Below are 27,123 nucleotides of genomic sequence, written 5' to 3'. Positions count from 1 at the left end.
CGCAATTTGTGAATCAGTCCATTAATCTGGCTGCTTTTCAGCTGCCCTTATCTCAATCCGATACTGATGTGAGGGCTCATCTCCTGTGTCCTGTACGCACTTTAAGGTTTTATGTCAATTCTGCTGCTTCATTCATAGCGGTGTGCGTAAGGGTACGCCTTTGTCCAGACAAAGACTGTCGCACTGGATTGTGGAGGTGATACATTTTGCATATGATAAGTCTCAAAACCCTTACCAGAGGGTGTTACTTTCCATTCTACCAGGGGTGTCTCTTCATCTTGGGCTGCCTTTCGGCGAGTTTCTTTGGCAGATGTCTGTGTGGCTGTTACCTGGTCATCTCCATGCACCTTTGCACAGTTCTACAAGGTTAACGTGGCTGCTTCCCATGCTGTGAGCTCTGAAGTTCTTCTGGAGCGACCTTTATGATTTCAGATGCGTGACATTCCTCATGAATTTGTTGGTATGTGTCATCCACTAGTGCTTAGCACCGCCTCTGTCGGTCAGAAGGAATGAAAGAGAACGCTAGTTACATACACTATCGTTCAAAAGTTTAGGGTCACTCTTTCTTTCTTTCTTTCTTTTTTTCACATTTTAGAATAATAGTAAAGTCATCACAACTATGGAATAATAGAAATGGAAAAATGGGAATTATGTTGTGACTAAAAAAATAAATCAAAACTGTGTTATATTTTAGCATCTTCAAAGTAGTCACCCTTTGCTAAGATTTAGCAGAAATGAACTCTTGGCATTTTCTCAACCAACTTCTTGAGGTATCACCCTGGGATGCTTTTTAAACAGTATTGCTTTTTAAACACTTATTGGCTGCTTTTCTTTATTATTCGGTCCAAGTCATCCATTTCAAAACCTTTTTTTAAATTTTTGTTTTATATATATATTTTTTGATAATTAAATAAATTAATATGTTGGCACAATTATATTTTTGTCTACAAAACTAATTTCAAACTTTTAAGCATACGCCTTCAGATCAAAAGATTTTTAAGATCATGAGAAACATTTCAGGCAAGTGACCCCAAACTTTTGAACGGTAGTGTATGTAACTGTGGTTCTGTGAATTCCGGATGACCGCCAGAGTTCTTTGTCATTTGGAATGAGCGAGAAAGCATTCCGAGGTTGGGCACCGAGCTGCTGCGGTTTATATACTTGCAGCTCGGTCTGCGTCACGACATGACTTTGTTATATTTTCTCGACCTATCTGGCTGGCACTGTGATTATCCACTAGTGCTTAGCACCGCCTCTAGCGGTCATCCGGAATTAACAGAACCACTGTTACATACATAACTAGTGTTTACTATAAATTCTGCTATCAAGCATGATTATTAAACAATGAAGTTGAAATAACGCAAACGGATGACTTCAATGGAACCATATATCATTGATGAACAACCCTGGAGCTCAAGGTAGGCATGTCTTTAAATGTTTGTAAGTTATTGTTGAAAATCAATTCATCTGTGAAAATAATGAATGGGATTTTTACTTCCAGAACCAGACTGTTGTGCTCTATTGTCTGCATTTTACATAGAACAGTCAACACTCTTTTCTGTCTCATTATTTTTTCTTTTGACTGTGAATTAAATGAGTCTGTTTACAGTAGCTTGTAGTGTTTGTACAAGGCTATAATGCCACATGTAGGAATTATGCAAAATGGGCGATTAGGCGATGCAAAATGTTGTCATTTTAGAGATGTGATCGAGTACATGGTCAATTTAAAGAAATATATACATTTTTCATTTGAGTCATTGAAAAGTATTCCCAGAAGTCTTTAAGCAGCATCTTTTTTGTAGCTAAATAAATCAGTACATGGTTAAATACTGATATTTATCACTTAAGATCTGCATCACCTAGCTTGTCTCTTTCCAAACTACAGTTTCAGTGGTGAAATGTATATCCTGCTGTCCTGGGGCACAGTAACTCCATCCTGGTCTGTTTACATCCTTGTTTTTTTTTTCTTCAGTTTAGATGCATTGAAGAAAAACAGCACCTGTTAAGGAAGTTAAGCATGATCTAAACCGCTAAACAGGATGTGGTGTAAACCCAGAAGGAAATGGTACACCACTGCTAGTTGTTCTGCTCCTCATAGGAAGTGATGCCTCATTTCCTGGAAATGAGGGGCTTAGTGTGGTGGACGAAATGCAAGAAAGTGTCTTGTGTGAACGCCTCCTTACTTGAGTGCTCTGAGGATTCTCTTTCTCTCTAAAGTCATATGGCATCCTCAGATCAGCCCTGGTCTCTTAAAGCAGGATTACATGCCTTCCTCTTAACAGCTTTTCCCTTCTCTCTGTTTCATGTGTGGTATAAGGGCTGGGTGCACAATGCAGACATCTTTGATTATTTATTTGTTGAGGTGTAGACTAATTGTTTTATGTAAAGTGTCTGGGAAACATGCTTTTTTTTATGGAATGCTTTTAAAAAAAAAAAAAAAGGCGGAGTTATCCTAGTCGGTCTTAAAACAATTAGACACCATAAGTGAAATTGCTTCATTACAGGCTAATTCACAAAGAGCACAATTCTTTGCTGCCAATTTTTGCTGCAACTTAGATGATACAAGCTCTTTAGTCATGTGTCTGAAACTGTCGATTTCTGCTGTCGTTTTTTTGTTGTGAATAGTTCTTAATGGTAAAACTAAGGAGACCGTGAACTGCAGGAAAGAGTTTTTTTTCCAGTCTGTCTTTGTGAAAAGGGAGAAATGGGGAGAGAAAATAGCTGATTGTAGAGTAAACATGCTCATCACTCTAAGTGGTCTATTTAGGGAAGGCTTGGGGGGGATGTTTGCTGTTGTGTCGTCCTCCCCACTAGTGAGACTGACAAATATCAAATAGACGCAAGAGAGAGGAATGCTGGGTCACGCTAAAGGCCATCAGTGTTGACTGTTTACGCATTTAAAGGGAAAATTACAGGGTTTTAAGGACAGCTCATGACTTTGGACTGCCTAGCCATGGGAAAACAGTTTCAGTTCATTCAGCTCTTTCTGTCTCTGTCAACTCAAATTCAATTCAGTTTATTGTGCTTCGTTGCCAAAATGTTTGCAGCTTAACCACAAAATAAGTAATAGAAAGTATAATAGAAATAGTTCAAATGGAGTAAGTAATATTAACAAATACAGTAAAATGATTATACTATGAAAACAGAATTTTATATTTTTCTGAACAAAATGTGAGTTCTGCTTGCCCATGCAAAACTTGTCACTCCGATGCTAAGGTGTTTAAGGTGGTTGCCAAGTGTGAAGAGGAGGAGGGCACGGCCGGTGCTGAATCAGCTGATCAGCGGGAGAGCGAGATAAGGGGCAGCCGGAGATGCCGGTTCGAGAGAGAGTGAGACGCACGTGGCCGCGCTGCATGTTTGTTTATGTTGGTTTTATGTTTACCATTAAACTTTGTTTACTGTTCAGCCAGTTCCCGCCTCCTCCTTCCCCGTCCTTTATGTGTTACACCAAGTCTCTCTGATATTCTGGTCTCTGAATAAGGCTCGGGTCCCTCCTTCAATAGCCGCGTTTCCACTATCGGGCCAGTGCGATCCAGGGCTAGCAACTGGTTGGCCCGGACCTCGTGCCGCAAGACCAAAATCGATCAGCATTGCCACCATAGGGCCAATAGCCACGCAGCGTTGCCCTAAAATCCGCCCTTCACACACTGCCATGGTGCCAACATCACACACCCACCCATTTCACAAGCAAGAGGGAAGCTCAAATTGAGGTATCATGTTATCTAGAACATAGAGTTTATATCGTTTGTAAACATTAACTAGCAAGATAAGTTAGCGTTGACAACTCACCGACTGTAACTGCCATGGTGTCCCAAGTGGTTTGTCCACTAACAGCGGGACGATGTCCCAGCACACAGTCCATAATCTCGAACCATGAAAAGTTATTTCTTTGGGAACCATTTTGTCCATATTGTGTTTTAATGGATTTGTACTGTACCCTCATCTGGAGGTGGGGGCATGGTTGAGCAATCATCTTAGGGAGAAAGCGGTAAGCGCAGTGAGAGACGGGGGAGATATAAAGGCAACCGAATTTACAGTTGAGGGAGAGAGTGATACGCGCCCTAGTCCTGGCTGTGTTCATTTAATGTTTGTGTTGGTAAACTTGTGAACTTGTGCTTGCAAAATGGAAAGTGACCTTTTTTTGTAAATTAAAACTGAACCAACTTGCTACACTGCATTTTTTTTTTATTTCTCCCGAACCTGTACTGTTGTGCGTAAGGTTGCCACTTTTGAAGTTGTAGAATACGGGACACTCTATCTAGAGTTGTTGACAGGGGTGGGGCTTACGTTTTCAGACTGTCCCTTACCAAACCCTCCACAGTTTTGGCACATTTCAGCTCAATGTGTGGACTTTTCAGATGGCCCCTTAACCATCATGGGCACAATTTCCAATGAATATCAAGGTTAAATTAACTATCTTGAACAATTTCAATGACGGCATTGGACCAGCTTAAATACGAGACAAATCACATCCCGTATTCATTAGATACGGGACGCATCATTTCATCTTTAAATATGGGACACTGGTGGCGACGCTTGTTGTGCGCTGGATTCACAACCTGCCAAGTTCGGCGAAACTCAGCCTTTGACATTGACCCTGCCTCAATCCCCATTTGGCCTTTTTTGGCCCAAGGGTATTTGGCGGGCCAATGGCCATTGGCCCCGAGAAAGCCCAGAGAAGTCACGATGAAGCCCCGTAAGTGACAGTGGGAATGCAACTGGCACGCACAAAATTCTAAACCTAAGTTGGAGCAACAGTAATAGAGTGCAACAGTGCCTGCCCATTTTTTCAGTCATCTTGGTTACGGAGGAATTTTTTCATTAATTTTTTCTGTAGTGATTTCATAAAATGCTTCATAAAAGAGTTCTAAGCCGTAAAACAAACCAACCAGCTCTGAGGTGAATCACAACATTACAAACTTTGATTTGAAGCTAAATGTATTTGAAAATCCAACAAAAAGACAACAAGACTGTGTACATGCCATCTTTCATGAGGGCATGAACTACAATCCCATGAAGCATTGCGGGTAAAGTAATCAAATTAAAAATGATGGACAAATATAAAACTATTGATTTAAAGTTGTAGATTAAATATAGAAACGATATAGATAGCAAAAGATATAAGTAGTTTGAGCGTATAGGTTGACCGACTTGATTGCATCATTCACTGTGTGTCATGGGAGTGAGCAGTCGCTGCAGAGGTCTTTTGCCGTGATTCTCTGATTGGTGGATTGTTTCTCTTCAGGATCATGGATAATGTAGCTCTTCACCAGAATTTACACTGTTAATAAATATTTTTGTTTTTTTTAAATAAGTTGAAATAACGCAGATTGTTGGCTTCAACGGAAGCATATACCATCTATTAACAACCTCGGTGCCCATGGTAGGTGTTTTAAAAAATGTTTATCATTTAATGGTTAAAAACCAGTTCCCCTATGGTGAAAATGAATGGGAGTTGTATTTATGGAACCAAACTGATGCGCTATCCACCATATTCTCAGCTAGTCCACTGTATTTCGCAAGGTGAGCGGAATTTCCTGTTGCCGATTTGTTGGCGTTTTATGTGTTGCCGGTCACTGCTTGCTTGCGTGACATGCGGTTAAATTCTTGCTTTTTAAATGTTGTAAGATATCTTAAAAATTTCCCGGAAAATGTGTGCAGTTAATGGTTAACCTAATAATCAAGCGAAACTAAAGTTTTATCTTGAATAGCAATGTTATGATCAGAAACCACTCGCAAAACAAAGTGCTCCAGTCCCAGATGCTGCTGCTTCCATCGGCTGCCTACAGAAGGATTGACTTAGGAACATCTGTTTGAAAAAGCTTTGGAATAATTTGTTTGTGTGCTCTTTTCTCTTTATTGGCAAGTAGTCAACAGCGGGGATTACTTATATTATCCACCGTTATGGCTCAGCTACGATAGATGTCAAGAAACTGAGTGCAATGAATTACATATAAACAATAGCATTATTGTGCTAACAGGTGTGTGTACATGTGCTGAAAGTTCATTAGAAATTTTGAGAGTTTGTTCATTTCTGTTTAGCATCTTTTTTTTGTGAATGCTTCATGTTTTGAAATGGCATTATTACTGAGTATAAAAAAGAACAGTGTTTTTCCTGAACTGTCTGTGAGTAGTGACAATGTTTTCAACTGTTTTCATGCTGTGATGCTAAATGGATAAATTCAACAGTGGAAGACTATAATTATTAGATGAGACATGCACAGTAGTGAGCTGTTTTATCACGTTTTAAATGAACTATTCAGATTTTCCTCTGCCCTCCATTTCTCCTGTCTGCAATTCGCATTCTTTTGAGTGTCTCTGCAGAATATGCTTGTCTTCCCTTAAGGGGAAGAGGTGATTTGGAAAACACTGTGGACATTAATTCAATATAAATAAAATGTTATTTGTACAGCTAGTGATTTTAATAATACACACTGTTTTATAGTTGCTTTACAGAGAACATTGAACTTTTGTGTACAATGTTTATAATGTATGTCCAAATAAATATGTTTATTTGTATTGCATGTAGTTATTTTTGGATGTTACAGTTTATTGTGTGGCTGCTAAGACATTGTTATTTCCTACACAAGAACAATAAATTCAATTATCAACAGGATCAGTTGTTCAGTCAGCACTAAAACATTTCATGTAGGTTATAGCATTTAGATGCGGATATGTACAGTTGTGCTCAAATGTTTGCATACCTTGGCAGAAATTGTGAAATTTTGGCATTGATTTTGAAAATATGACTGATCATACTGTCTTTTATTTAAGGATAGTGATCATATGAAGCCATTTATTATCACATAGTTGTTTGGCTTATTTTTAAATCATAATGATAACAAATCACCCAAATGGCCCTGATCAAAAGTTTACATACCCTTGAATGTTTGGCCTTGTTACAGACACACAAGGTGACACACACAGTTTTAAATGGCAATTAAAGGTTAATTTCCCACACCTGTGGCTTTTAAAATTGCAATTAGTGTCTGTGTATAAATAGTCAATGAGTTTGTTAGCTCTCACGTAGATGCACTGAGCAGGCTAGATACTGAGCCATGGGGAGCAGGAAAGAACTGTCAAAAGACCTGCGTAACAAGGTAATGGAACTTTATAAAGATGGAAAAGGATATAAAAAGATATCCAAAGCCTTGAAAATGCCAGTCAGTACTGTAAAATCAGAAGTGGAACATTCGGGGATCTCTTGATACCAAGCCAAGGTCAGGTAGACCAAGAAAGATTTCAGCCACAACTGGCAGAAGAATTGTTTGGGATACAAAGTAGACCCCACAGGTAACCTCAGGAGAAATACAGGCTGCTCTGGAAAAAGATGGTGTGGTTGTTTCAAGGAGCACAATACGACGATACTTGAACAAAAATGAGCTGCATGGTCGAGTTGCCAGAAAGAAGCCTTTACTGCACCAATGCCACAAATAACGGTTACAATATGCCCGACAACACCTTGACATGCCTCACAGCTTCTGGCACACTGTAATTTGGAGTGACGAGACCAAAATAGAGCTTTATGGTCACAACCATAAGCGCTATGTTTGGAGAGGTGTCAACAAGGCCTTTAGTGAAAAGAATACCATCCCCACTGTGAAGCATGGTGGTGTCTTACTGATGTTTTGGGGGTGTGTGAGCTCTAAAGGCACGAGGAAACTGATGTGAAAATTGATGGCAAGATGAATGCAGCATATTAGCAGAAAATACTGGCAGACAATTTGCATTCTTCTGCCCGAAAGCTGCGCATGGGACGCTCTTGGACTTTTCAGCATGACAATGACCCTAAGCACAAGGCCAAGTTGACCCTCCAGTGGTTACAGCAGGAAAAAGGTGAAGGTTCTGGAGGTCTCCTGACCTTAATATCATCGAACCACTCTGGGGAGATCTCAAACGTGCGGTTCATGCAAGACGACCAAAGACTTTGCATGACCTGGAGGCATTTTGCCAAGACGAATGGGCAGCTATACCACCTGCAAAAATTTGGGGCCTCATAGACAACTATTACAAAAGACTGCACGCTGTCATTGATGCTAAAGGGGGCAATACACAGTATTAAGAACTAAGGGTATGAAGACTGTTGAACAGGGGTCATTTCATTTTTTTCTTTGTTGCCATGTTTTGTTTTATGATTGTGCCATTCTGTTTTAACCTACTGTTGAATATGAATCCCATAAGAAATAAAAGAAATGTGTTTTGCCTGCTCACTCATGTTTTCTTTAAAAATAGTACATATATTACCAATTCTCCAAGGGTATGCAAACGTTTGTGCACAACTGTATGTAATCTAACAATTATAATGCTAGATTGAGCTTACTACACATTCATCTCCTGCAAAATAATTGTATTTTATCCAAAAAATGGTAGCATGACAGTCTCATAGCCCGCAAAGCATCATGGGCCTCAGGAATATTTTGGATAGGGATGCTTGCTTTGGGAAACACCACTAATAACAATGCAGACTATCTAAAGTAAGAAAGTAACAATCTCTCTGTCTGTCTCTTTCACGGCTGCTGGTCTGAAAAGAGTTTCCAGTGGTTTCACATGCATTCTATGAGGTTGGCATCAAACATTTGCCTTAATAGGAAATCCCTCTCGTTTCCTTCGGCCTTTTTCTTCCTCTCTTTCAGTCTCCTGCAATTTCATCACTTCCTTCTATTTATATTTGTCATTTGATTTATTTATGCGCATGTCAATCTATAAATGACCTTTTTTGTTTCCTCTTCTGTTTCCTGTCATTTTCCTCTTCTATTTCCTGTTATTTTCCTCTTTTCGTCATCCATCTGAAGTAAAGCTAATCACACATTTTCTGCTTGGCTCTGGCTTGCATGGACTGTTCACTTGCCATCCAAATACAGCCACTAGACACATCCCCATCCCCATCCCCATCCCTCTCCCTCTCCCTCTCCCTCTCCCTCTCCCTCTCCCTCTCTCTCTCTCTCTCTCTCTCTCTCTCTCTCTCTCTCTCTCTCATATCTTTAGCCTAGGCTCATGTTTACTCTGCTCACTGTGTGAGTTCTCATACAGGTACTATGTGGCTTGTCAATTAAGCTAGCTAATTCACCTGTTTACTGAGTTTTAATGGTCAAAACTGTGTAGACTCCCTGCCCTTCAATTCCTGCTGCTGCCAAGTTTTGAAAACCATTTTGGTCCTGTGTTGCCACCAACCAGACCCAGAAAGAGTCTGGCTTTTTGATTTATCAGTACAGTCCCTTTAGATCTGTCAAGCATGTTTGTAACAAACCTTCATATCTCTAACTCAAAATGCAAACATCTTGAGACAGAAAAGTTGTAGAAGTAGTATTTAAAAAAAAAAAAAAAGAAAAAAAGTAGCTGTGTAAGACCAATGTCGATAACTTTTAAAACATGCTAATATTGGCCATGATATGGTCAGCGATAGATTGTGCATCCTTAAAAATGTGTATGAGGGTGGTTTGAATTGTTTGTTTTGTAAGCTGCATTTGTAGTCTTTCCACAGCTGTTGTATTGTGCATCGCTAGGACAGGAAACTAGCACTAATAACATTTTAATGTTCTGCTTCCCAGCATTGACTTTGTGTCGGGGCCTGTGTTAAGCATACTCACTGGAGGAGGAAGATTAGATTTTTTTCAACACAGGCACTGGACTGAGAAGTCAATTTAATATCCAGAGATGTCATAATGGGGTTTCGTTTATCTACTGGTAAATGTTGTGAGAAATATGAGTTTTTAGCTCTTGAAAGCTAGACCCGTAGACTTCCGTCCTAAGTGCATTATTGTAACCACGATTTTTGCTGTTAATATTAGCACACTCACACACAAATTATTATTATTATTTTGTATTTATTTATTTATTTTTTGCTTATATCTTAAAAAGCTCCCCTTTTTCTCCCCAATTTGGTATGCCCAATTCCCAATGCGTTCCAAGTCCTCGTGGTGGCGTAGTGATGAATCTCAGTTGCCTCCGCGTCTGAGACCGTCAATCCATGCATCTTATCACGTGGCTTGTTGAGCGCATTACTGCGGAGACATAGCACATGTGGAGGCTTCACGCCATCCACCGCGGCATCCATGCACAACTCACCACGCACCCCACTGAGAGCGAACCACATAATAGCCACCACAAGGAGATTACCCCCCCCCTTGCAACCAGGCCAATTTGGTTGCTTAGGAGACCTGGCTGGTGTCGCTCAGCACACCCTGGATTTGAACTCACGAACTCCAGGGGTGGTAGTCAGCGTCTTTACTCACTGAGCTAACCAGGCCCCCTAAAGTTTGGTTTATTTGAAGTCAATTTTTCCTCTGTCAATAGTTTTGGTATAGGCTACAAACTTTAATTTGTTCACATGGACACACGTGTTAATTGTTGTAACTAGGGCTGGCGATATGGCCAAAAATATTATCACAATATTTGTATCATATCTTTCAATATCAATATTGATCACAGTATACGTTTTATACCATTAATAGGGAAGGAAATGCATTCCACATGTTTGTTAAACCTCTAGAATGAATGTATACATAACTTGTTTGCTAACGGGTAAACTACCTTTTAATTTGAAGTTCATGAAGTATACTTGGTTTAGGATTTAATCATACATTTAGAGGTGTGTGTGACCTCTTTTCGCCCCACAATTTCATTGTCTTCAGATGACATTTGACTCTACTCATGGTTATTCATTTTTAAGTTTCCAAGTAGTGATCGACCGTTATGGGTTTTTTAATTGCTGATGCCAATATCTAGAGAGCAAGATGGCCACTAGGCCGATGTTACCGAGATATATATATATATATACTGTATATAAGATATCACACATAGTAAATGACATCTACATAAAATTGGCAACAAATATATTAATTTTTATTTAGCTTAATATTTACGCAGTTTCACACGAAACTTTTTCACTACAGTTCCACATGTAATTTTCAGCATCTAGTGGGTGAGCTTCCCATAGAAATTCCTTTAGAACATTGGTATGGGATTTGCAGACCGTTTTAGTGACATATTCACAATTAGTGTTAGCAGTTCATGTCTGTACAAGACACATGCAAATGTTTACTCCATTCTTATTTCCATTCCACGTCAACCCCCTGGAGAGAGTGCAGGAGAAAAAGAACATTGTCTTTGTCTCTCGCCTCAAGCGTGTTCTCTCGCTTAGGTTTAGATTAGCTGTCAAGGAGCACTGATCTTGCGACACTTTGATACCTGCGTTTGTGCTTTTAGTGCCGGCTGCCCTGTGGGCAGGTCATAGACAGGGCAAAGAAAACCTTCTCCTACCCTATTAGCACTAATCCTGTCCTACAAATGAAAGGTTCAGAGGGTGAGTGAAGACATCCAGGGATCACTGACCTGTTTGTTTTGACTTTCATAAGAGCATGTGTTATGTGAAGTAGATGGAGGGTTTGGTGTGTGTACAGAGCAGTTTCCTATGTGGCTCTCTCCAAAACAGAGGTGATTTACAGGGCAGGCACGAGTCCCCGTTGTTAAGCCCACTGTGAATTGCTGTTCTGTCTCATTAAGAAGCTCTCTAAAATACGAACTGGATTTTCTGCAGAAGTAAGGTTGTAAAATAAAGCAGCAAGCCTTGAGAGGCCATGCCTTAGTGTGTGTGTTTTGTTTCCTTGTGATTTTTTTCACGTTTAGGCACAACATAGGCTGAAAAAGAAGAGAGCAGTTTACAATAATTACATTTATTAGTAGTAATGCTGTTTAATAAACACTTCTTCCACCGTTCATTATTATATCTCTCTGAAGTACTTGATTATCATTGGTTAGTTGCAGCATCAACCCTCAACCCTTCACCAGCTACATATATAGTATGTGAAAGTGTATATTTATCATTAGTTTATCATTTATGATCATTTTAGTCACATTTTAGCTTTTTAAAACATACAAATTACATGCATTCTACCAATAATAAGATATCTTGCAGTTGCACATATAATGATGATACAAACTGTTTTGAAAGTCAGGAATAAACATTTTTAACGCTAAATATTCACAACAATGTAACCTAGAAATTTAGGGTGCTTTCACACTGGCAGTTTAGTTCGAAACAGAGAACGGTTCGCATGAAAAATTGTTAATGTGAAAGCTGACACGCGGACCAGGGAGCGCACCGTGGTATCGAACCCGAGACTACCTGTAGGAGGTGGTCTGAGTTCGGTCGCAATGGAACTGTAGCGCGATTCACGTGAATGTGAAAGCAACTCTGACTCGGGTGCGCACTTGTTCAGGAAGTAAAGTAATCTGCGCATGCGTTTTAGCCGATGACGACATCATTAGTTTTGACAACACACAAGGATCCACACATTCCTGAAAGTCCCCAAAAAAATGACACCACAATGACATACAAGTACAATCAACACTATAAATATTGTCTGTCTATCTATCTATACACCTTATAAATACTATATATAAATACTATTATAGGTTATAAATATAGGGTATAATAGGAGATGACAGTGGTGATAACTTCACCTTGGACATGAGCGTAAGCGTGCAGTGTAAACAAAGATGCAAATGAATTCCTTGCAATCAGCTGTCTCCTCAAAAAGCGCCGTTTGCGAGCAGCAGCAAGCCGCCTTCCCCTGGACATCTGATGAGTTACGCCATGAAGCACATATATACAGTTGTCGTTCACTCTGCTGTGCATAATGGCACCAAAATAACAACAACAAAAAAAGTATGATGAGTCACGTTGTGTTCTCAATGCGTGTTTGTGATGACGTAAGATGAACGCAAATGGACCGGGGTTCGATAGAATCAAGTGAGTGTAAAACCAGACCAACACTGCGGGGGCCACCGGGAACAGTCGCACTCGGAATCGGACCGCAGCAAACGTTCCCAGTGTGAAAGCCCCCTTAAATAAGATTCTAAATCTGTGCCTGTGTCTTAGCTGTGCAAATGTGACCTGCACAATTTGGTTTCACCTGTAGGAGTCTGCTTGTTATATTCTTTAATATTGACAGTGTTTGATGAAGTTAAAGTAATTAATAATCAATGATTGCCCTTACACATTTATTCCACATTTTGTTATATGTTTGATTATATGCATATTTTGTATTATTTACATTGTTTACATTGATGTGTATATGTTCTAAAACGGCATTGTCTCTTTTAGAAATGTGTCAATTAAGCAGCCGTCTTACAGAAGTGTTTTAGCGCACATTAACGAGAGTCGCCACACGGTTTATTGAAAGTTTATAGAAAGGTGTAATGTTGTGTATTTATTTGTTTGCTTTGTATTTTTTCTCTAATAGAGACATCAAGCCAGATAATATTCTTATGGATGTAAATGGACATATACGGCTTGCAGATTTTGGCTCCTGCCTTAAACTCACTGAGGATGGAACGGTTAGTATATTAATACTTCAGATGTTGCTCACCCAGTTTTCCAGATTCAAACTCAGTTTTTTAAGATGGTCACACTGTTCTAAAAAAAAAAAATAGGCAACTTGATTCAATCTGCACTACGTACTACCGAGAGTAGACCCTCAGTTTGAAAGGCAGTTTATGATCAGCAGTGTATTTCAACAGTACAGCTTCGAAGCAGTGGTGAGTATTTCACCTAACTGATGTCTGCTGCTGTTTTTTGGCAAATCACAGACGGTTCGGCAGGATATCCCCCCGTCTACTGACAAGAGCAGCGTGAGTGTGGTGTCTGCGTGTACACACGTGTGTGCCTAACTCTCTTCACATGTTGATGTGTTTTCATGTGTGTGTCACTGCGAGCGAGAGCAGCTAATTTACTGCCTCACTTCCGCAAATTCTTCCAGCTGCACACATCTGCCACAGGCTGAATCACAGACAGTTTCCGCCTGCTAAGCCTCTTGAACCCGGAGCCAGGAAGCTCCAGCCATCCCTTCAGTTCAGTGGCCTCGTGATTTCTCTATTTCTCTTACTCTTTCAGTGCGTATACACTCTCACTCTCAGGTCTTTGCAGGGCTTAACAATAAGGATTTTTTTTCTGGATTTTTTTATTTAAAATTTAAATGCCTATTCTTTTTTCCAAAATACAACAATTCTCTTAAAATTATAAACACATGTATGCTATAATTGTCTTCCATTTTGGGTAGCATAGCGGTAGTTTTTCATGACCGTTTTGTTTGACCTTTTGTGTTACTCAGCGACTGACAAATAACAAGTTGCTGTTTGATTTTATGTTTACTAATGTTTAACAAAAGGAGTGTTAATTGGTACTTAATACATTTAATACATTTAAAATGAATGATTATATTAAGCAAAACATGCAATAAGTAAATTAGATTACCTGACAGTGTAATCTAAAATATTCAGTTGCTGATAACAGTATTTTTATACGTGTCTTAAAAATATTTATATTTTTCTATTCAATTTCTTTCAAAAAATTAAATAAATAAAAATCAAATCAAAAATTAATTTGATTATAATAAATTTAATATTAGAATAGTACACAATTCATTTGCATTAATACATAATATGCAGCTATAATGTAACTCCATGGGAGTTATAAATTCATAAACATCATTGTGCTGAAAAACAATGGTGCACGGTGCAAAACATTAGGGATTTACCAATTTCAGCCTATTCTAACTGATGCTTTCTGTCACAAATCATTGTCACTATTTCCTTAAAACCTTTTCTATGTTATCTGTTTAACTAGATAATGTTACATTGGTGACTTTTTTTAAATCTGAAGAATTCCCAACTACGAAGTTCAGTACTTCAGAACTTTGCAAGGCACTAAAACACATGTACATGATCAACAAACATATAACATGACAAAACAGCATGTGTCTTATAAAGCAAGTGGCTATTGCTGACCCAGCGGGTCATCCTTATTGTTGATCCCTGCTTTGTTAATCTGAAAAAGCACCATACTTTGACGGACATATTCCCTGAGGTCACACCCACTTTTGCTGGCTGCCAATGTGATGGCTTGAATTATTCATTTGCATTTTATAGTGATGAATGTTATGCAAATAAAGCAGCATTTCCAGGGATCAGACAGTTTGTTCTGACTTCAGGATATGATCTGATCCACTCAGACAGAAACAGAATCCATCTCGATATCCATTCTAGCAGCACAGCTCGTTCTCAACATGCCAAGTCCTGAATTCTCCTGAAGTCTTAATGCCAAACAATGGGTGAATCTCACGAAACCTGTCAAGAACATGTCAGTGTCATATTTCACCTCAAAATCAGAAGAAAAAATAAGAACTTATATTTTGCTTAAAAGATAATGAAGCCTATCTTTAGAATCTAATATGTTTTGCATTGTGATATTTTCATGACAATTAAGCACATTTTCCCACATTTCCTCTCATTCTCATTACACTAAAGTGAAATAATCTCATTCTCATTTCTGGAATGTGTAAAAGTATAACGATAATATATTATTTCAATATATTGTAGTAGTATTTGTTGTACTGCTTTTAATTTATGATGGTTTTTATTAAAACAATAACTGAATTACAGTAATGAGAATCATCCTTGAGAACAATGTGAATTTAAAGTAAAAAATTCTCTGATTACAGTAGTAAAAATCGGTAAGAACAAAGTGCTTAATTTTCACATTGCAAAAAAAAACAACAAAAAAACGTAGGTTTATTTTCTTAATGCATAATATCTTTTTATTTATTTATTTATTTATTTATTTATTTTTTTTTGGGATGAAATATGACCCTGTCATCTTTTTGAAAGTTTTTGTAAGATTCACCTAAATGAATGACCTTAAATTACATTTATAATTACTAAAGACAGCATTCAGGACAATTGAAAAGATTTCTAAGACTGAAAAGACTGTCCCTCGTTTATTTTACAAAGGGTTTAAAGACAGCATGAAACAGCTTTTACAACGCCTTTAACTTCTGTAATGTGATGTATTTACACATTTTAATGTAGGGAGGGACTTTTTTTCATCATGATTTGATTAAATTGTGGATGTAAGGCTGAGAAATTATTGTTTAATATTATTTTTCCTTCTCACAGGTGCAGTCCTCCGTAGCCGTGGGAACACCAGACTACATCTCTCCAGAGATCCTGCAGGCTATGGAGGATGGGAAGGGGAAATATGGTCCCGAGTGTGACTGGTGGTCACTGGGCGTCTGTATGTATGAGATGCTTTACGGGGAAACGCCCTTCTATGCCGAGTCCCTGGTGGAAACGTATGGCAAGATTATGAACCATAAGGTAAAGAGTCATAGCAGCATATTATGGTGGCATCATTACGGTGATAATAAAGCAATAATCCATGAGAGGTTTTGTTTTGAAGTGATTTTACTGCACTGAAGATAATATGTTGGGCTCTACACAAAGCGAAGTCCTGTTGACTGATAAGCCACTTGAGGCTGTTTATGGTGTTTCATTTGAGTGTGTCAGCTTTTGAATTACTATAGAATGGACATGCGAAAAACATGTTCAAAAAGCATATTGTACATATACAGGTGCATCTCAATAAATTAGAATGTCGTGGAAAAGTTCATTTATTTCAGTAATTCAACTCAAATTGTGAAACTTGTGTATTAAATAAATTCAATGCACACAGACTGAAGTAGTTTAAGTCTCTGGTTCTTTTAATTGTGATGATTTTGGCTCGCATTTAACAAAAACCCACCAATTCACTATCTCAAAAAATTAGAATACATCATAAGACCAATAAAAAAAACATTTTTAGTGAATTGTTGGCCTTCTGGAAAGTATGTTCATTTACTGTATATGTACTCAATACTTGGTAGGGGCTCCTTTTGCTTTAATCACTGCCTTAATTCGGCGTGGCATGGAGGTGATCAGTTTGTGGCACTGCTGAGGTGGTATGGAAGCCCAGGTTTCTTTGACAGTGGCCCTCAGCTCATCTGCATTTTTTGGTCTCTTGTTTCTCATTTTCCTTTTGACAATACCCCATAGATACTCTATGGGGTTCAGGTCTGGTGAGTTTGCTGGCCAGTCAAGCACACCAACACCATGGTCATTTAACCAACTTTTGGTGCTTTTGGCAGTGTGGGCAGGTGCCAAATCCTGCTGGAAAATGAAATCAGCATCTTTAAAAAGCTGGTCAGCAGAAGGAAGCATGAAGTGCTCCAAAATTTCTTGGTAAACGGGTGCAGTGACTTTGGTTTTCAAAAAACACAATGGACCAACACCAGCAGATGACATTGCACCCCAAATCACAGACTGTGGAAACTTAACACTGGACTTCAAGCAACTTGGGCTATGAGCGTCTCCACCCTTCCTCCAGACTCTAGGACCAAATGAAATACAAAACTTGCTCTCATCTGAAAAGAGGACTTTGGGCCACTGGGCAACAGTCCAGTTCTTCTTCTCCTTAGCCCAGGTAAGACACCTCTGACGTTGTCTGTGGTTCAGGAGTGGCTTAACAAGAGGAATACGACTACTGTAGCCAAATTCCTTGACACGACTGTGTATGGTGGCTCTTGATGCCTTGACCCCAGCCTCAGTCCATTCCTTGTGAAGTTCACCCAAATTCTTGAATCGATTTTGCTTGACAATCCTCATAAGGCTGCGGTTCTCTCGGTTGGTTGTGCATCTTTTTCTTCCACACTTTTTCCTTCCACTCAACTTTCTGTTAACATGCTTGGATACAGCACTCTGTGAACAGCCAGCTTCTTTGGCAATGAATGTTTGTGGCTTACTCTCCTTGTGAAGGGTGTCAATGATTGTTTTCTGGACAACTGTCAGATCAGCAGTCTTCCCCATGATTGTGTAGCCTAGTGAACCAAACTGAGAGACCATTTTGAAGGCTCAGGAAACCTTTGCAGGTGTTTTGAGTTGATTAGCTGATTGGCATGTTACCATATTCTAATTTGTTGAGATAGTGAATTGGTGGGTTTTTGTTAAATGTGAGCCAAAATCATCACAATCAAAAGAACCAAAGACTTAAACTACTTCAGTCTGTGTGCATTGAATTTATTTAATACACGAGTTTCACAATTTGAGTTGAATTACTGAAATAAATGAACTTTTCCACGACATTCTAATTTATTGAGATGCACCTGTATGTAAATCAATATTCTGTCTCTTATTTTTGAGTGGTGTTCTGTCCTGTGTTCCTGCAGGAGCGCTTCCAGTTCCCTGCCCATGTGACGGATGTCTCCGAGAACGCCAAAGATCTGATCCGCAGGCTCATCTGCAGCAGAGAGCACAGGCTGGGGCAGAACGGCATTGTGGACTTCAAACAGCACCCATTCTTCTCTGGCATCGACTGGGAGAACATCCGCAACTGTGATGCCCCCTACATCCCTGAAGTCAGCAGTCCTTCTGACACATCAAACTTTGATGTGGATGACGATTGCCTCAAGAACACGGTAGGATAATTTACTCTGATTTTATCTGACCTTAATGAGATGACGAATAGTTCATGGTCACCCCTTACAGGGTTTGAACCAACAACCTTTTGTTAACCAGCCCTGATCTTTTACCATAAGACTACTCCTCACCACTTTTGAATGTATCACAGCTTACGCAAAGATCTCTGGTTTGTTTTTAGGAGACAGTGCCTCCTCCGTCCCACACCGCCTTCTCTGGACACCATCTCCCATTTGTAGGTTTCACCTACACCAGCAACTGGTAAGCTTTCACCATAAAACCCACTGTACTGGTAACACAAATAAAGGCAAGTAAAATTATGTATTTATTCTAGAGATCAAGTCCTCGTACTGTCTCCAGTCTCCTAGTTTTCCAAATTGCACCCTTTAGACACTTTCGTGCCTTTAACATCAAATTGTTATTGAAGATTTTGTGAAGAATTTATAAAGATTTTAATAGAAACAATGGATTCCTATAGAGCCTTTCACACCAGGAGCAAACATTTGCAACAATGACAAAACAAGTTTTTAGTTTTTTTTAGTTTTTTTTTTTTCACATTTGAAATACCTTGGACCTCTAAAATTTTAGCATTGTATCACATGTCAGGAGCTGCTGCAGTTATCAAAACCAGTGCAATTGGAAGTGCTTAAGCCCAGAACCACTGAAGTAATTCTGCATTTTGATAAGTGCCACCCATTGTAAAGGCGTGAATGTGCTAACGGCGAGTATTCATGTTGCTTTTGGTGTGAAGGGGCCTTTTGTCAGTAATTTGTCTTGGTTTTTCATGTTGCGTTTGTTGTGAAAGAGCCTTGAGGGTTGTTATAGTCTGAGTTATGTAATTTAGAGAGCATGTAATGCCTCTTTTTAACAAGCCAGATTGATTCAGAGCCGTGGTCTAGTGGTTAACCAACGTGCTCTTGAAATGTTGAGCCTTTGATTTGGGGATCTACTCCACTGCCTTTGTCAAAAAACAAGTGTCAAAAAGCAAAACAAATTAGAAATTGAAAAATATACAGGCCAGTTCGCCATAGGAAGCTGCTTTTAAAACAAAAAGGAGCCTTAAAATTGACCATATAATTTTTAATTTGTGGTAGAAACAGACAAGCCAAGCCTCTCTAAAAAGTTATTATATCACGCTGTTTTTCTATAAAACAACAGTCTTGATTATTATACATTTCAGATACTCTCTCATTATTTTAACTCTGTATTACTCTTCAGTACACTATCAGACCGTGGCTGCCTGCGGGAATCTGCGGCGCCTGCGCAGATGGACATATGTGTGCAGCGCAGCCTGGAGGACAGTCTGGCTACTGAAGCGTACGAACGAAGACTTCGCCGCCTGGAGCAGGAGAAACTAGAGCTCAGTCGCAAACTACAAGGTCTGACCTTGTCTACCTCGCACAGAAATCTACTGTAAACAGAAATCCTTAAGTATCTTTACTTTGTTCTTTCGGCTGGCTGACAGTTTAAATGTGTTCTGGTCCTCAGAGTCCACTAAGACGGTTCAGGCTCTTCAGTACTCCAGTGGAGACGGGAATGTGTCTGCCAACCGAGAGTTTGAGACTTTAAGGAAACAGATCAAAGGTAATTCTTTATTTCTCACACCATGCACACAGTCATACATCATGCAAGGACTGGGTAAAAATATTGATTTTTCTGATGCATCAAAACCTTTATTTTAATGATGTTGATATCTATTTTTAAATCCCAAGATCGATCATTTACTCTTTGTGCAACCCTACTACAATGATACAAATTCACTTGCATTTGGAACCAAATGTTGCAAATTGTGACTAAAAATGTCTATGATTAGCCACTGGCTGGTAAATGTTCAAATTTCACTCACCAGTGATTGTGTAGTATAGTGGCAAAAAAAGTTCAGCACCGATATCCTTTTTACTGCGTGTAATCCACAGAGTCCATATTGAATAATGTCTCTTTTAATAACCTTTCTGTTCTTTACAGTCAATTGTTGATAAAACAACAAAACATAACCATTTATGTCTAATCACAAATAGTACGGAAGAGGTAAAGGAGCCTTTTGAGTTCTCTCTCGTTAATATGTGCTAATTTACAGACGCTCTTTACAGAACAGCCGGTTTTCTTAAAGGGACAGTACCTATTTTTAGCATGCGTTCAACAAATCAATGTAAATAATTGTAAATAGTACAAATTATCCATGTAAACAGTAAAATGTAATAAAATATAATATATGCAATATAATATATTTGTTGATTGAATACATGGATTTATTAATTTTAAAAAAAGCTAAAATGTGACCAAAATGATGAAAAACTAATAAAATATAATTATAGTTACTTAGAAGGTCCCCTGTATAATTAACAGCATTAGCTGGGAGAGAATAACATTTATATGAATGCAAAATGGACATTATAACTGAAATATACACACATGAATCAACATCGAATCAGGTAAAATCAGAATCGAATCGAGAACTTGCGAATCGGAATAGAATCGGGAAACCTGTATCAATACCCAGCCCTACGTCACACAGTTTTAAAAAGTCTGGTCCAAATTGCAGCTTATTCTGGACAAGAGCCGCACACATAGACTAGAAGAGATTGTCTTACCAACAATTAAATTGACCAGCCACAGTTTGTTTTATTTTACGTGACAGCTAGGGGCGGGTAAATCAGAAATCTGTTATCACTTTGAGAACTAAGTGGAATATACATTTATACTCCAGCATAACTTTTTCACGACAAAGTATCCCTAACAAAAATGTAAGGCAACTCTCTGGGGGATCGTTCTTATATTTTCATCTCTCTCATCCTTTTCTACTAATTTTTAGACATAGGGCAGGTGGAGCAGCAGTTAGAACAGGCGGGTGCCGCCCGCAGAGATCTGGAAGAGTCCGCCCAACAGATCCGATCTCTGGAGAAACAGCTCAAGAGCATGAAGCAGGAGAGAGATGACCTGCAGAAGGTAGAACTTCCTAAACAGTTTACAAACATCTGCTTTCCTTCTCAACAACAGCACTTGGGAGAAAAATAATGATCCAATACCTTGTTAAGGGATTTCAAAAATACTGTCTGTATTTGTCTGTATCAGTTGTACAGAATCTATTCGGTGGAGAAATTACAAACCCTACTATGGAAAGGGCACGGCTCATGAATATTAACTTTGTTAGGCTGACTAACTTGTAGTATCCTAGCAGATAAACTAATCAATATCCATGGGCCATGCTATAGTAGGATTGGTAAATTTTCACCCAGGTAATGTATGACTGATCTTGGGAATGCAGACTGTCGGAAAGAGAAGCGTCATGAGCTGTGTATGAAAATAATTTGTTGAAGGCTGCATGTCATGTGATTTTATTTGTGTATATTTTCCCAAACCTTGTAAATAAAGCAGTGTTTAATAGTATTTCATTTTTCTTTAATATCAGAATTGATATTGAAAATTGTCAAATGTCACTTGTGTTAGTACTGACTACTAAAATTGTCTCATTGTTTCATGATGAATTAATGCTGACACCTGGAAAAACTAAAACAAATATTATGTATGTACTCCTCCGTTTACCTGCTTAACCTGTTAAATCATTTAGCTGTTACTGAATTACATGATGTTTGCATGTCTTAACCCTGTGCTATAATGTCCTGCTACAGGGCCTTCAGGAGTCCTCTGAGAAGCTGAAAGCTCAAGGGAAGGAGTTGAAGGAAGCAGACAGCCAGAGGAAACTGGCCATGCAGGAGTTCAGCGAGGTGAGCGAAAAGGTGACGGAGCTGCGATCACACAAGCAACGTCTCACCAGACAGCTCAGGGACAAGGAGGAGGAGATGGACACTCTCAACCAGAAGGTGGAGGCACTACGATTAGATGTGCGCAAAGCTGAGAGGGCCAAGAAAGAGGTATGTTAGAGAACTTCTGCTTTCAAGTGTCTGTACAGTAGCTTGGGCTGCAGCATGATGATCATACATTAAATATGTGCAAACTCTTTGTTTATGTGTGTGTGTGTGTGTGTGTAGATGGAGGCCCAGGCTGAAGAGTGGTCTGCTAAGGCTCAGAAGGAGAAGAAGTTGAGAGAACGCAGTGAGCAGTATAGCAGACAACTAGAAGAGGAGCTGGAGGGAATGAAGGTTTGCGTAAAAACACACAACAGGATTAATTACTTCCACACTGAAATTTCATGAGACACAACTGGCTGTCAAACACATATCGAGCTACACAACACATAAGCTACACAAAAGCTACACATATGTATTTTCTCAGGCACTTTTTGAGTCTAAATAGATGCACAACTTACATAATTTCAGTAGTACACCCAAATGACAATAGTCATATCATACTGTTCGTGTGTTACACTTGCTATAGTTAACTTTAATGAATGAATAGAAAACAGCTGGCATATTGTATTACTCACAAACTAAAAGCTGTTTAATTGTATACAACATAGAGTTACATAGCTTAGAGATGTTTAGATCCTGAGGTAATCATCTTCACGTTTTGACATCTGAGCGGCTGAAGGGAAGTCAGGCGGCTGCTCCTGGGATCTAATGCCTGCCGCATGCAACCCCTGTCAGTGCAATTTACACAGAGATGTGACTTTTGTTTCTCACAACATTGCTGTTTTGACCAGGTGCGACTTTATCAGGGATGCAAACCCCTCACCTTTTGGCAAAATTCACCATTTTGAAACCAAAATTGGTCAATTTTGCGAATCGTGCACATCCGAAAAGTTTTTTTTTGAAGAAGCAGCACTAGTGAAATATCTCATTTCAAAAACAATCTGAAGGTGCATGTTGTTCATTTACTTTGTCATCGACATTAAGGAGAAAAGCGGCAGAAGAGCTATTAATATGTGAAAGTGACTGATGTTCATACACATTAAGGGGCTTTCAGCTTATTTGTTAAAAACATATCCCCGGAAAACTTGTTGTGGAGCAGGGATTGTTGCATCTCTGCTTTTGTCTGGAAATTAAAGTATGTGTACACGCTTATGGGATACTGATAATTCACTATTGTCATGCAGTTATAAAAAAATATTTTTTGCAATTTTGCTCTGCCCCCCAAAATTGCAAAACAACACTAATCAGAAGAGAAAGGTTGAGGAATGCTAAAGAGGAGTGGGCATAACTCCAAAAAAATTTTATGAGGCACAGGGTGTGGAATGAGGTCCTGGCTCTCTAAAGACCCGAGGTATGCAATAAAGGGTTAAATTGTAAAATACAATTGTATGTATACATAATGGTCATATTTGGTGTACTGGCTTTATGCTTATTTCAATAATAATAAGAAAAACATGTCTGGACCGGATGATTCTCATTTGTGTATTACAGGAGCAAGAAACAAGTCTCTAATAGTCTCCTCTTTTTTTCCTGTATCGTGGAGCAGCAGAAGCAGGTGGGTCGTTCTCCAAGTGCTGGCTCCTCTGAGCAGAACCAAGAGCTCAGTAAACTACGAGCAGAACTGGAGAAGAAGACTGTGTTCTATGAAGAGGAACTGTCCCGCAGAGAACTTCAGCACACCAATGAACTAAAGAGCCTGAAAAAAGAGTTACGAGAGGCTGAGGGCCAGCAGCTCACCCTGAAGAAAGAGATCATGATGCTCAAAGATAAGCTAGAGAAGACCCGCAGAGAGAGGTACTGATGTTACCACAAGAAGTTTGGTTTTGTTGGGCCATATGTTATTGTACAGTATATATCCTACACTTTTAAAGTCTGGCATTTTAAGCCAGGATAACTGAATATCTATATATTAAAAGGGTCATATCATGGTAAATTAAGTGTGTTATGTGCTTTGTATGCGTACTCTATCGTAAACAACTTAAACATTAATTAAAGCTGAAAAACGTCTCGTTTTGAAATCTTAATGGTTATGACGTCAAAACTATGGGCACATTTATATATTTACCATCCATATTTACATACGCAAGCCTATTTAGTAGTCAGCAGCTTGGTTTTCATGTCTTTGTTTCATATGAAAAAAGTATAGCCAAATCATAACTGAGCTCATTAACATATATAGAATTCTTTAAGGCCATGTAGCAAAAACTGCTTTCTTGGGTTAGAGAGAGAGAGAGAGTGGAAAATGGTCAATGTAATACTAAATTATGATAATTTGTGTTGCAAGAAACCTTGACCAACATTGTTAGTAGACTTAAAAAAAAAAAAAAAAAAATACAGCGTAGTATGTGGCCCCTTTAAAATAAGCTATGAAGGTTGGCTTCTGTCAGTTTGTTGGTAGTCTCGTAGTAATGTATATTGGATGCTAAGTGCAGTAAACCTGATGTTCAATAAATCATTTTACTTTCACAGTCAGAGCGAACGAGAAGAGTTTGAGACTGAGTACAAACAGAAGTATGAGAGAGAGCGAGTTCTGCTGATAGAGGACAACAAGAAACTCTCCAGTGAACTCGACAAGGTGAACACACACCACCCTAAAACCACAACACCCATGTCTCATATTTCTGAGGCCTGAAGTCAACTCCAATTCCTTTTGATGTGGTCTTTACAGAAGACTTCACTTCTTAGGGATCAGATTTATAGTCATTGTTAAATCTATGAGTTAAAAGGATAGTTCACCCAAAATTGAAAGTTGTCGCATACCCATGACTTTATTTCTTCCATGGAACACAAAAGACATTGAGCAGCAGGGATGCACCGATGTATCATCTGCCAATAAACCGATGGTTTGAATTCAAATGCATAATTCAGAAATAATAATAGTCACAATATGTAGAAGGGTTGGCACTCCTAAGAACATGTAATATTTCATTTTTATTCTTTCTCGTTCTCACGTTAATGTGGGAAAAAACGCCATAAATGGACGTGACTTGTGAAATCGGCACTTACCCATAGGCTACATGATAAGGGAAACCATTCAGAATGCTTTGAAACCTGCAGACTTCGACTTCTGAGATATGGGAAATTATAAATATTGGAAATTATTTATTGTTAGTAAAAAAGCTTTTGTGTACCTTTTTATAAATTTAAGCATTCCTAAATAAAACCGTGATCTGATGAAAAAATAGGGTAAGTGGCAAAATATCCATATCATTATCATCCTTTAGTTTTTTGGTAAAATCGGGATCAGACAAAACTTTCATGTTGGTGCATGCCTATTTAGCAGGACCACAAAAGTAGTCTTATTAGAGCTTACGATAGCTTTGTGTGAGGAACAGACCAAAATCTCATTCACATTTCCACATGTTGTAAACGGTCAAGTGACATGTGAAAACCAAAGGGTTTTGTGTGGCATCATTGATGTCAGCCTGGCAACCTGAAGACTTGGACCCATTTTTACGCCAGAATATCTGAATATATGGGGTTACGAATGAGATTTGAATGTTGATGGGAGGATTTTCAGCCAACAATGACTTACATTTCGGTCTGTTTCTCACAAAAAGGTTTAAACTACACTGGTGGCCAAAAGTTTGGAATAATGTACAGATTTTGCTGTTTCGGAAGGAAATTGGTACTTTAACCAAAGTGGCATTCAGCTGATCACAAAGTATAGTCAGGACATTACTGGTGTAAAAAACAGCACCATCACTATTTGAAAAATAAGTCATTTTTGACCTAGACACGCCCCATTTCCAGCAGCCATCACTCCAACACCTTATCCTTGAGTAATCATGATAAATTGCTAATTTGGTACTAGAAAATCACTTGCCATTATATCAAACACAGTTAAAAGCTATTTTGTTGGTTAAATGAAGCTTAACATTGTGTTTGTTTTTGAGTTGCCACAGTATGCAATAGACCGGCATGTCTTAAGATCAATATTAGGTCAAAAATGGCAAAAAAGAAACCGCTTTCTCTAGAAACCCGTCAGTCAATCAACAATGCTTGAAATTGTCAAAAAACTGAAGATTTCATACAAAGGTGTACACTACAGTCTTCAAAGACAAAGGACAACTGGCTCTAACAAGGACAGAAAGAGATGTGGAAGACCAGATGTACAACTAAACAAGAGGATAAGTACATCAGAGTCTCTAGTTTGAGAAATAGACGCCTCACATGTCCTCAGCTGACAGCTTCATTGAATTCTACCCGCTCAACACCAGTTTCATGTACAACAGTAAAGAGAAGACTCAGGGGTGCAGGCCTGATGGGAAGAATTGCAAAGAAAAAGCCAATTTTGAAACAGAAAAACAAAAAGAAAAGGTTAGAGTGGGCAAAGAAACACAGACATTGGACAACAGATTATTGGGAAAGAGTGTTATGGATCTTAACCCCATTGAGCTTTTGTGGGATCAGCTAGACTGTAAGGTGCGTGAGAAGTGCCCGACAAGACAGCCACATCTATGGCAAGTGCTACAGGAAGTGTGGGGTGAAATGTCACCTGAGTATCTGGACAAACTGACAGCTAGAATGCCAAGGATCTGCAAAGCTGTCATTGCTGCACATGGAGGATTTTTTGATGAGAACTCTGAAGTAATTTAAGAAGTTCTGAACATTTTTTCAAATTGTAATAGTAATTTTTCACGTTATTAATGTCCTGACTATACATTGTGATCAGTTGAATGCCACTTTGGTGAATAAAAGTACCAATTTCTTTCCATAAGAGCAAAATCTGTACATTATTCCAAACTTTTGGCTGCCAGTGTATATTCCTTTAATCCTTAAAAACAGTGATGAAAAGAGAGCCCTTGTTTGTGTATGTAGCATTTCCTGATTTCTCTAGGTGTCAGAGAACAGTCAGGCAGTGATATTCGAGAAATCATTCAGAGCAGCACTCACTTTAGAGAGAAGAAAAACATGGTGTAGTTGTTTGCGGACTTTTCCATGGGTCCATTGAACTGCAGATATGCTCCATCGTGCCAGTATTTTCCTGGGAAGTCGCTCAATATCCTCCCCCTGTGTAAGCACA

General features: G+C 38.8%; 1 protein-coding gene across 3 annotated transcripts in view; it reads left to right on the top strand.

The window, feature by feature from the left end:
* LOC127454724 (serine/threonine-protein kinase MRCK alpha-like) overlaps positions 1–27,123 on the top strand; it is a 103,420-nt gene that overhangs the window by 46,474 nt on the left and 29,823 nt on the right. For 2 of the 3 annotated variants that reach the window (XM_051722080.1, XM_051722078.1), the window contains exons 6-16: positions 13,245–13,338; positions 15,955–16,155; positions 18,039–18,287; positions 18,470–18,549; positions 19,507–19,667; positions 19,777–19,872; positions 21,101–21,234; positions 21,918–22,160; positions 22,278–22,388; positions 23,644–23,891; positions 24,567–24,672. In XM_051722080.1, the coding sequence (XP_051578040.1) occupies positions 13,245–13,338; positions 15,955–16,155; positions 18,039–18,287; positions 18,470–18,549; positions 19,507–19,667; positions 19,777–19,872; positions 21,101–21,234; positions 21,918–22,160; positions 22,278–22,388; positions 23,644–23,891; positions 24,567–24,672 (1,723 nt within the window). Of the gene's footprint in view, positions 1–13,244; positions 13,339–13,590; positions 13,633–15,954; positions 16,156–18,038; positions 18,288–18,469; positions 18,550–19,506; positions 19,668–19,776; positions 19,873–21,100; positions 21,235–21,917; positions 22,161–22,277; positions 22,389–23,643; positions 23,892–24,566; positions 24,673–27,123 lie in introns of all 3 variants that reach the window. The other variant, XM_051722079.1, reaches the window with a different exon arrangement.

The sequence above is a fragment of the Myxocyprinus asiaticus genome, chromosome 17 (genome assembly GCF_019703515.2).
Source record: "Myxocyprinus asiaticus isolate MX2 ecotype Aquarium Trade chromosome 17, UBuf_Myxa_2, whole genome shotgun sequence".
In the NCBI taxonomy this organism is placed as follows: Eukaryota; Metazoa; Chordata; class Actinopteri; order Cypriniformes; family Catostomidae; genus Myxocyprinus; species Myxocyprinus asiaticus.
Note: the sequence above shows the minus strand (reverse complement) of the source record. Positions and strands in the feature narration are given on the sequence as shown.